Here is a 10,325-nt window from a genome sequence, read left to right on the forward strand (position 1 = left end):
AGCTGAGTTAACCACTGATCCACCATGCTGCCCACAAATACACTGCAATACAACAGTTGGAAGTGGCACGATATTCCACATAATATGACCCAATGTTATGGTCAACTCAAACAAACTCCCACTTAAAGACAACCTGAGTGTATTATTTTTGCTATAGCACTTATTTTTGCTAAAACTTTATCAGTTCATAAATAGATCTTTCAAAAATGAACATGTCAGCATTTGTCAGGCAGCATGAACAAAGCAACACCTTCATCATTGTTTCCTCTCATTCAGGCAGAGACTTAAGTGTCACTGCTTTTACAGGAAACCTGTTGTGTTTCTCTGTCCGTCAGTGTCCCTGTCGCTCTGTTTTCTGTGGTTTTTACATTGTCTCCAAAAGATTGTGGTCAAATTGTTTCTTCTTTCTTCTGTATTCTTTTGAGCAATATTTCATTGACTTTTTCCTCACCTACATAGTAGACACAGTAACTTGGTTAAGTAGTAATTTATGTACTACACATACTGCAAACAGCCAAACACAGATGCAAAATTATCATCTAATCGTTTTGTGAGAACAAGAAGTGTGATAGTGAGAAGTAGATATTAAATGCTCATTCTAAACAAAACATGATTATTAGTTTTAGGTGATTATACATCAATAAAAACATGCTCATGTATATTACATTCCATTTCTGATTTTTGGGCCTCTTGGCGACAGCTAAAATAAGCTCTCTGCTGCCCTCAAGTGGCCAAATAAAATAAAATAAATTGCTGCAGCTGTGACACAAGTAACACAAATTTGTTACCAGTCCAGGGCATAAAAATATATAGAGAAAAAAAGATTTTGGTTTCTGGTCAAAGTTATCGACAAGAAGTGGCAAGCACAAGGACTTGTGGCCTGTTTTTGCTAATCTGTCATGTAGCAAATTTGTTTGAAATTTTAATGAATTACAAGTTTACAAAAAACGGTTTCAGTTTCAAAAAACCGCAAATAAAATAAAGATATTTAAAACTTTTGTGTTTAAATTTAAATTTAAATTTAAAAAATGCATGTTTTGAAACCCGGTGCAGCCCGTTTGGACGGGGTTACGTTCTCTACCGCTCTGACGCCGCACCGCCCCTCCAGTGCAGTTATAAAATCGAGCATCCTCTGTAGGAGAGAAAAAAACCGACTCGATAAGGAAACAGTTCCGGGTGTGTTTGACTCTTCCCTGCTTTGGCTTCTCAACTTTTTATTTTGCAGTTGTGTTAACATTAAAAATGAGGAGTTAATGCAGGAATAAGAAGAAAACCAGACGTTTGGAAGAAGTTTTTAAAGTTGCGAAGGTAAAAACCGTTTCAAGTGTCACCTTTGTGTGTTTGTTGTGAACCGGTCTCCACCTTATTAAAGTCAAACACCGTTTACTCTGCTTTTAAAACCACAGAAACCGGCGAATTATTGATGTAAAACCACCTTTTGCTCACTTTATCGTGTGTGGAAATAGTTTATCTTGAAGCGGGTTCACGAGGGAACACGGTGTTTTCAGTAACTTTACCTTTAAAACAACAGTTTTGCTCAGTTTGTTAGGAACACCCACCTGAACCTAACCCACTGTATGGTGATTTTAGAGGCTGTAGTTTGTGCTGCTCTTCGTTTTATGTTCTTACAGAAAGGTGTTTCTACTATTTTGTCCACCCTCGTTGAAAAGAAATGAAGTTGAAAAAGTACTGTAACAATAACTGAACACAAAAACCTTCATAGAAGCAGCATTTATTATCAGACACACAGTTTTATCCAGGTGTACCTAATAAACTGACAGCCGAGTGATCACTGTCAGTAAAGGAAAGATGTTACAGCCGAAATGTGTCTTTAATAGACCAGATTAGTTTATAAATATTGATTGTTGTGTTATTTATGGTGTAGAATATTAACAAATATTTACATTATCAATTAATATCTCAATTGTTTTCTTGGTCTGTGAGACATTGCAGTATCGTTTTACACTTTGTTTGTGCGATCAACAGTCCAAAAACAAAACTATTCAAAGTACTATCATCTTAAAACAGCAAATTTACACACTTGTGAACCTGGAACCATCAAAATGACCACAAAGAGACTGCATGTATGACCTTTTCAAAATAAAAGTCCATACATGCAGTAGTGTCTGATCTTTAATCTGCGATTTAAGTAGTAGACAAACACACTTCATGGTGTGTAACAGCTGAGCAGATGGTGGTGAAACACACTGCGAATACCCTCAATGACAATTATAACCAACAGCAACATGAATAATCTGCCAGTCAGGACATGTTGATGGAGCAACAAGCTCCAGACCTGTTGTAACTCAGCCGATTCATATCTCGCAATAAAAAATAAATAAAGAAAGAAAACACAAGAAGAACAGTCAGAGTCACTGTGAGTTACTTTTTATGGTTTATTGTCAGGTTGGTGTTTAGATGTCTGTTGCAACTTTACCACTCCCTTAAAACTTCCTCTACAGGGCAAAGTGTACAGTGTGAACTTTGACCCCAGATGTGTGATGACACAAGTCGGAAACACTCGTAAATTATCTGAATGTCCTGACGGACTTAATCTAAAAGTTCAACTTCTAGTTGAGTAAATGTGAAGATTTGATGCTTTGGTACAAACATTCACTTGGACTCGAAGATGAACTGATTAGATTTTGGTGGTCAAAGGTCATTTGTACATATGAGGTCATTTTGTGTCTCTTCATGGTTGTTTTATGTCCTGTTGTGGTAATTTTGTGTCTCTTTATAGCTGTTTGTTATCATCTCATCAGCCCATAATGTGTCTATGGTCTTTGTTTTAAATTAACAGAAGAAAATCCTGGTTGCTTTGAATTTTAGAATAAAAATGTTTATTCAGCTGATGATCTGATGTTTTTATGTTTAATATCTCTCTCAAATTAGACACTCACAGTTCTGGATTCAGTGTTGTGCTCTTTAGAAACTCATGTTTTATTTTCAGACACAGTTTATGTCCATGAGGGGTGTGTATGTTAAGTACAGATGTTATCCAGATGTGTGTCATCGCAAACTAAACTCTTAAATCCTAGTAATGATGTAGATCAATAACTGTTTATGGTACATTATTGTTAAAATCTGGTTACCTTTGATTAACTGGGGAGATGCTAACCTGCAGGTTATCGTGTTATTGTGCTTCTGCTTTTCTACCACTAGATGTCGCTGTTTACCCACAGTCAGATCATTACACTTCACAGAGACACTGAGCTCTTTTAGTTCAGTTTATCCAGGTGAAACTGAAGGTGGCCTTTCAGTCAAAATGTAAAAATTTATATATATATGCCTGATAACCAGAATACCTGAGTATTAGTGAAGAATTTTACATCATGAGGAGAAGAGAAAAAAACAGGACTAATCGAGCACTGTAGATGATTGATAGAATTAATAGTTTCACTAATTTTTTTAAGGAAAAATACCAAATAGTCTTTGGTTTAAGCTTCTCAGATGTGAGGATTTTATGCTTTTCTTTGTTGTGAAGGAGAATAAATTGAATATCTTTGGGTTTTAAACTGTTTTTCAAACTTCTGTTTTTTAGACTATTTTATGGAAAAAACAGTTAATTAAGAAAATAATCTATAATGAAAGTAATCATCAGTTCCCACAATACTAAGGATAGACGAATTAGGAGTAATTTTGCTGTTTTCCCCCATTTTTTCAAACAAATAAGCAAAAATCTATTTACTTATGTACAAGAGAAATACCAAGAAAAACAGCTTTATTAACACTGTGAACTGAAAGATATTTTCTGTTTTATCTCCTACAGAAGAAGAAGCAGATGGAGGTGGCAGAGCAGAGAGAAGACGGAATGTGGCGACATCCAGCACCACAGAGGAAGAAACTCCTCCCACGGTGAGACGGCATGAAAACAACTGAGTTACTGCACATTTCTAACATCTCCTCAGTTCAGTTAAATCAAAAGTTTTCTGCCACGATGTTTAGGATCAGTTCATTACTTTCATTACTTTAGGGTTTGCTGATACAGACACACTGCTGTTACTGTCGCATTCATGTGCTCCATGAATTTCCTGAGTTGGGAAGATGTTTTTCCAGCTTCGGTGTGTTCAAGTGCTTTTAAGTAGGAATGTGGAAACAAAATGGACACTGCTGATGTGTTGTATTTTATTATTCCTTTGCATCGACTGCGACCAAAGGCAGCATGTCTTTGGGTTGTCCATTCGTCCTCCCCATTCTCTTGAACATCTCAGTAATGTTTTGACAGAATTTCTTCAAATTTGGTACAAATGTCCATGACTCAAGCATGACCTGATTAGGAGTTGGTGGCCAAAGGTCAAAGGTCAAAGCAACCTCTCAAAACACCATTTTGGCCTTGTGAACACGATATCTCCAGCCTACAACCTACTGTCATATTGAAGAGTAAAGACTAGCAAAAAATGTATGTGCAGTATGTGTAATCCAATAAAATATTCTTAAGAAACAAAAGCGTCAATACAAGCGGACTCATACAACCATGCACCTCACATAGTCACATAACCACTGACTTTACAAACTCATTATTCCTCCTGTCTCTTGTGTGATCAATATATTACACTGATATAAAACAGATATGTGGTTGATTTATTTGTCCTGTGCAGTTATTCCACACACAGACGCACATTATGCAACCGGTCAAATAAAAGGACTGAAACATCGTGCAGCAGTGAGCTAACGGCCTCTACAATGTTATCACCAGTTGTCACGACAACAAAAGCAAACTGGAGTGATTAACAGTGACAGTGAGTGGATGAAACGGATGAGAAAGTCTTTGTGCGTCTGATAACATGACCATTGTTGTGGTTAATAGTGATCGGGCGACGGCAGGTACCAGGAGTGTTCACACTGTGATGATGTCAGCAGGTGCCTCACCTGTGTGCAGAGCTGTAATGAAAAGTAAAGCAGCTGATGGGAAGTATTTCTCAGTCTTATGTTAATCAGTTAATCAGTGAACACTAATGAAAAATGATGTTGGATGTGTTTCAGCCAAGTGGCCAAAAACAATTAGTTACTGCAGGTTTAAAGGGTTTTAGCTGGAATTTCCCTTTAAGAGCTCAGTGAAGAAACCAGCAGCTTCCCTGTCTCACACCAGCTACTTTAACCTTTGGAAAGAGCAAAGGTGAATACTGTGTGTGTGTGTGAGTGTGAGTGTGAGTGTGTGAGGCTCGTTCTGCGTCACTACATGCCTTCCTGTCTCTTCAATGTGACACAACAACTTTGAGCCAGATTCATCCACAGGTGTGTGTGTGTGAGTTTATACTTGTACGTCCAGTTAGGTTCTTCAGGGTCCAGGTTTGACTCAGGGTTTAGGTTCAGTTTAGGGTTGGGGTCAGGGTTCGGCATTTAGCTGTGATGGTTAAAGTCAGGGAAAGAGTCCTGGGTCCTCACAAAGATAGAAGTGTGTGTGTGTGTCATTACCTCTCATCTGCGTCAGGTGACTATTTCCTGTCTTGAGTGCTCCAGTGACCTCTGACTTCTTTTTCCTGCCGCCGATCACAACAGGGAGCCATCATCTCCGTGACAACCTCACAACCTTTTGATCTGGGTTCTGATTGGCCGCTGTGGGCTGCGGTTCCCACGGCGATCCCTCCATGTGTTGTCACGGTTGCTTTGACTCCTGACCTTCGACCTCTATACTGTTGGTTACCGGTGATATTCCTCTTCTAGGAACTGAGGCTCACGCTGCATTCAAGGGCTGCTGGAAATTTGAACTCCCAGCATGGAAACATGCCCCTAAAGTTAGAAAAGTCAACTTCTGACAGGTTTGCTTACTAAAGAGCTTCTGGGCAGTAACCAAAAGGGACAGTGGTGTTTAAACCAGTTTCTCCAGCCTTTCATCAACCTGCTGCTGGAAATAAACAAGGTCCAATATTTTGGACTTCCCCCAAACATTACCTGGATCGAGTAGCTTATGAGTCACAATAATCAATATCAGTCAGTCAATCAACATTTTAGATCATCTGCTGCACAACTGATTTTCAGGCTGGGTCTACAGGGTGTGAACATGAATTCTGATTAATTAATCAATCAATCCAACGCTACAGCAGTACTTTTTCTATTACGAGCTCGGAAAGTCGTGACTTCTGAGTTGTCTTCAACACTACTTCATAGTCTGTCAAAAAAAAAAAAAAAAAAATTTGTCTTGAAGCTGATTGGATATCATGTTATGCGCACTTACCTTTTGCTTTTCCTTATAGAAATCAAACAGTAACTGCAACCATGCCGACAACAGTGCTAACTCCAATCCAGCTGAGGCCAAACCTGAGGTCACCATGGAAATGGGGGAGGGCAAAGGTAAAATAGTGACAGAGTAGTCAATCTATCTATCTAGATGTTTCTCCATTTCCAAAAATTCAAAATAATCTCAGTTTAATCAACACTCAAAATTATTGGTAGTTGCAGCCTTACTTCAGTTTGTGACATCCATCCATGTCCGTCCACACATTTATGTTGCCTTAGATTGTGCATTCAGTGTCATCACAAAGTAATAGTAACTGTACACTGCGACAATTTGGCACCTCAACAAATTATTTAGGTTTTCTAGTGGGATTTTATTTGACCTTTGACCGCCTCCTTCAGACCTCCCAGTGACACCACAGAAACCAGGAAGTGGACCTGTGGTTGTTCAAGCCAACAACAAGAACCCAGCGAGCGAGAAGCTGGAGAAAGTTCGCAAGTGGAGCATCACCACATATAAAGTGAGAGGAATCTAACGGGACTTAGGTATAATCAATCCATCAATCAATCGTTGATTAGCAGTAACTCTCTCTCTCTCTCTGCAGTGTACCAAACAGGCGCTGTCGGAGAAGCTCGGTCGTGGATCTCGTACGGTGGACCTAGACCTTGAGCCTCGCCTCGAGCTGCTCAGAGACGACCGACAACGCTATGAACACATGACCAAGCTGGCTCAGACACTGGCCAATCAGCTTGCTCAGCTCTCAGTGACACAGAAGACCCTGGGGGACACCTTCACGGAGCTCAGCCTCAAAACGCCGACACTCAATGTGAGTTTTTCTTTCCTTTCCTCAAAAAAGGCCTTGAAACGTACAGCTTGGCTTGCATTACATCAATGGTCGTATAAACCCTCATTAAGCTGCATGTAATTCATAAATCAGGTGGAGTTTGGTGCAAATGCAGAGGCTCAGAAGTTTCTGTCAAAAAGTGGCGAGACTCTGACAGCGGCCATTAATTCCTTCACGTCTGACATGAACACGCTGGTCAACAAAACCATCGAGGACACCATGATCAACGCCAAGCAGTATGAAGCCGCCAGGTGGGTGGAAAACACACCATGACACGATCCTGTGAAATGTAGAACATCAGTAGTAGAAAAAGGAAGTAGAACCCCAAAATACTGAATGTGTACAAGAAATACAGACTTTAATAACATTACCCCTGCATTCAGGATTGAGTATGATGCGTACCGAGTTGAACTGGAGGAGCTGAACCTGGGGCCTCGGGACACCGTCACCATGCCCAAACTGGAGCAGGCCCAGAAAGCCTTCCAGATCCAGAGGGAAAAGTACCAGAAGATCAGGGATGACCTGTCCGTTAAAGTCAAGCTGCTGGAGGAAAACAAGGTGAGAGTGCCTGAGGGAGGGATCGGAGTTCTGGATGAATCTGGCAGGGTTGTGGTGATACATGGTTTGATTTGTCTGAACAACCAGATGATGATGTGTGGTGAACACTTGCTTTTTAAGTTTGAAAATACAAAATCAATCCGTGAAGAGATTTTCTATTTTGTCATTGTGCATAAAGGAGCGTGATCAATCCCTAACAGTATAGACAAATACATAATTTTCCTTCTCTGTCTGCAGGTCAAAGTCCTCCATAACCAGTTATGGCTGCTCCACAGCGCCATAGCAGCTAACAGTTTATCATGTCACAGTTTCCTCCAGCAAAACATCCAACAGGCTGGAGAAAACTTCAGCAACCCCAGCATGGAAGCTCCCTCCTGGCTGGAGGAAAGTTGACCCAACAAAACAGCAATGAAAATTCACCAAATGGCAGGTGGACAGATGTGGGTTTGGTGGATATTTTGGGATTCATGGAAGCTAGTGTGGGAAAATTTTAGGAGAAGCTTGAATTGGGAAATTCAGACTAGAAATGTTCAAATGTATGTGAAATTCTAGGATAACTAGTTAGGTAAGCAGGTAGTTTATTTATACAAGAGTGGAATTTGATTCTGTGGGTTTGGGATGGATTTCCAGTATCTGGAAAGCTTTGGAAAACTCAAGTGTTTGCCACAGATGAGTGGTTTAGAGGGGACTTGGGAAGTTCAGTGAGTTTTTTTCCGGCTCTCAAAACGTTGTAGAACTGTATAAAAGTCTTGGAAAGTTTTGAACATTTTTCTTAGTATTCTGAAATTCTGATTAGGACCAAAGGTTCTCAAGAACTCCCTCTTTCTATACCATACATACCCTCACAGATATACAGTACTTATGACTTCTGACCTGTTTAACAAGCACACACATATACATATGTACCCCTCCTGGTTTTCCTTCCTCTGTGTCAGTGTGTTGGGGAGTAAATCCATCTAATCCTCTGTGAGGCACTAAGCCTTTCTTTGAACTTTAAAAATCCTCAGCCACTGCAGTCAGAAACTCACAGCGACTAAAAGTCCCTCGACACTTCACTGCTGGAAAATAGCTTCACTGTTCATAAGGGCTGGTATGTTCCTCAATTCTGCACCACTTCATTCATCTTTTATTGAATCTTTGGCTTCCCTTGTTCTTTTTTATTAGCGAAGAAAACATTCAGGCAGCAGCTTCTCATTGACTGTCACTTATGCTGGTTTAGATACGTCTAATATTAAATACATCTACCGTCTCATTCATATTTGATAAAATGCTACCAAACCCCAACCATAGCACCAACTGGTTATGTGTTGTGGAAAGACTGAGATGGTTGACTCATTGATAGATGTAGTTCCAGAACCATTTCAATCCAGTCATTTCTATCTCTGGTTAGTGATGAGCCAAAAAGTGTTGCTATACATCAACGATGTTGTCTCATTCATTGGTAAACAAAGGATGGTTGTAGCCAGTCTTTCAGGCAACATTTCATCAGTAGCCAACATGTTAGGGTTTATTTACCATCTGTCCAATCAAACGCTATATCATCATCAGTCCATAAGCTTTTTTAAAAAGTTTAAACCTCAACTTGTTAAGTTGCTACACAGATACAATGTCAACAGAACCATCATTAAACTTTAAAACCAGTATATTCCGTTAACACACCATGCAGTTTTGCTTAAAAGGTTTTGAATCACGTAAGTGAGTTTTTTCAGTTTAGCTAAAAATGCTAAATAAATGTGCCTTCTTTTTCTATTCAAGACCAAAAATTCACTTTCTGTCTGTTGTTGTAACCATTTGGTGGCCATAATAATGGAAACACCTTAACGATTTGATGCAACCAAATGTAACAGCCAGACATTTGTGAAGCTTAAATGTTATGCTTTTGTTCAATCTGGGTCAAAGAGGTTTAAAATCAACTTAGTGAATTTTGAGGCAATATTGAATCAGCTTGTTAAATATTCCAGTTATTGTATCCACCTACTGTATTTTCTTGCACTCTTTGCACTCTAAAGCATAATCTGCCTTAACTGTTTCCCATGATAATATGTGACCAAAAATGTTTTGTTAACTTGTATGATTGTGTTTTTGTTTGTGTCACTGTACCTCAGGCCTGACAACAACAAAAACAACAGCTATGCAGTGAGTGTGGATGCTTTTGTGCAATAATGTCCCAAAAACCTTCTTGCCTTAAAAAGGATATTTACACTGCCATTTACCTCTTTCTTTCCTTGTGTCCTGTAAAACTGTCCCATCTGTATTAAATTTTGTCTTAAAAGGAATTTCCACTCAATTTAGAAATGAAAAACTGTTGTTTCTGGGACAACTACAGCTCCAGGCCAACAATTTACGGTTTTGTTAAATCAAGAAAAAACAAGTTGGCTGGAGAGGAAACTGGCAAATTTAATAAATAATCAGCTGTAAGTAAAAAAACTCAAGCTCTATTTAGGAGCCTTTTCCAGAGCTTTCAACTACATCTCACTGTCTCAGTGAAGCTGCAAGATGTGTTTGAAAGCCCTGGTTAAAAATCTAGTGAGTGGACCTGGAGTCCTTTTTTTTGTGTCCACTATTATGATTGTTATTTTTTGTGGTTATGAAATACTGGAAACAAACACAAATTATCCTATGATTGACAAACCAAAACGAGAAAGAATTATTTTACATATTCTCTACATCAAAGCAAAAAATTGTCTTTTTTCTTTCAGTGTTTGTTGCTTTTTTCAGCTTTAAGCCAAATAGCAAAAAATGGACTAT

General features: G+C 39.1%; 1 protein-coding gene across 1 annotated transcript; it reads left to right on the forward strand.

Moving 5' to 3' along the window:
- Nucleotides 1–1,128: 1,128 nt before the first annotated feature.
- On the forward strand, nt 1,129–9,853 carry LOC108886852 (arfaptin-1). Its single transcript, XM_018681925.2, has 8 exons — nt 1,129–1,308; nt 3,770–3,855; nt 6,195–6,291; nt 6,577–6,695; nt 6,780–7,001; nt 7,113–7,270; nt 7,403–7,577; nt 7,815–9,853. The coding sequence occupies exons 3-8, from the start codon at nt 6,270–6,272 to the stop codon at nt 7,968–7,970; spliced, it is 852 nt and encodes a 283-aa protein (XP_018537441.1). The 5' UTR covers nt 1,129–1,308; nt 3,770–3,855; nt 6,195–6,269; the 3' UTR covers nt 7,971–9,853.
- Nucleotides 9,854–10,325: the final 472 nt, after the last annotated feature.

This window comes from Lates calcarifer, unplaced genomic scaffold (assembly GCF_001640805.2).
Source record: "Lates calcarifer isolate ASB-BC8 unplaced genomic scaffold, TLL_Latcal_v3 _unitig_1152_quiver_589, whole genome shotgun sequence".
Classification (NCBI taxonomy): Eukaryota; Metazoa; Chordata; class Actinopteri; family Centropomidae; genus Lates; species Lates calcarifer.

Excerpts from the sequence above, each read along its gene's own strand:
- LOC108886852 (XM_018681925.2), top strand. The coding sequence starts at position 6,270 with ATGGAAATGGGGGAGGGCAAAG. Across the intron at positions 6,292-6,576 it reads GGAAATGGGGGAGGGCAAAG|ACCTCCCAGTGACACCACAG; the intron begins GTAAAATAGTGA and ends CGCCTCCTTCAG. Across the intron at positions 7,271-7,402 it reads AAGCAGTATGAAGCCGCCAG|GATTGAGTATGATGCGTACC; the intron begins GTGGGTGGAAAA and ends CCCTGCATTCAG.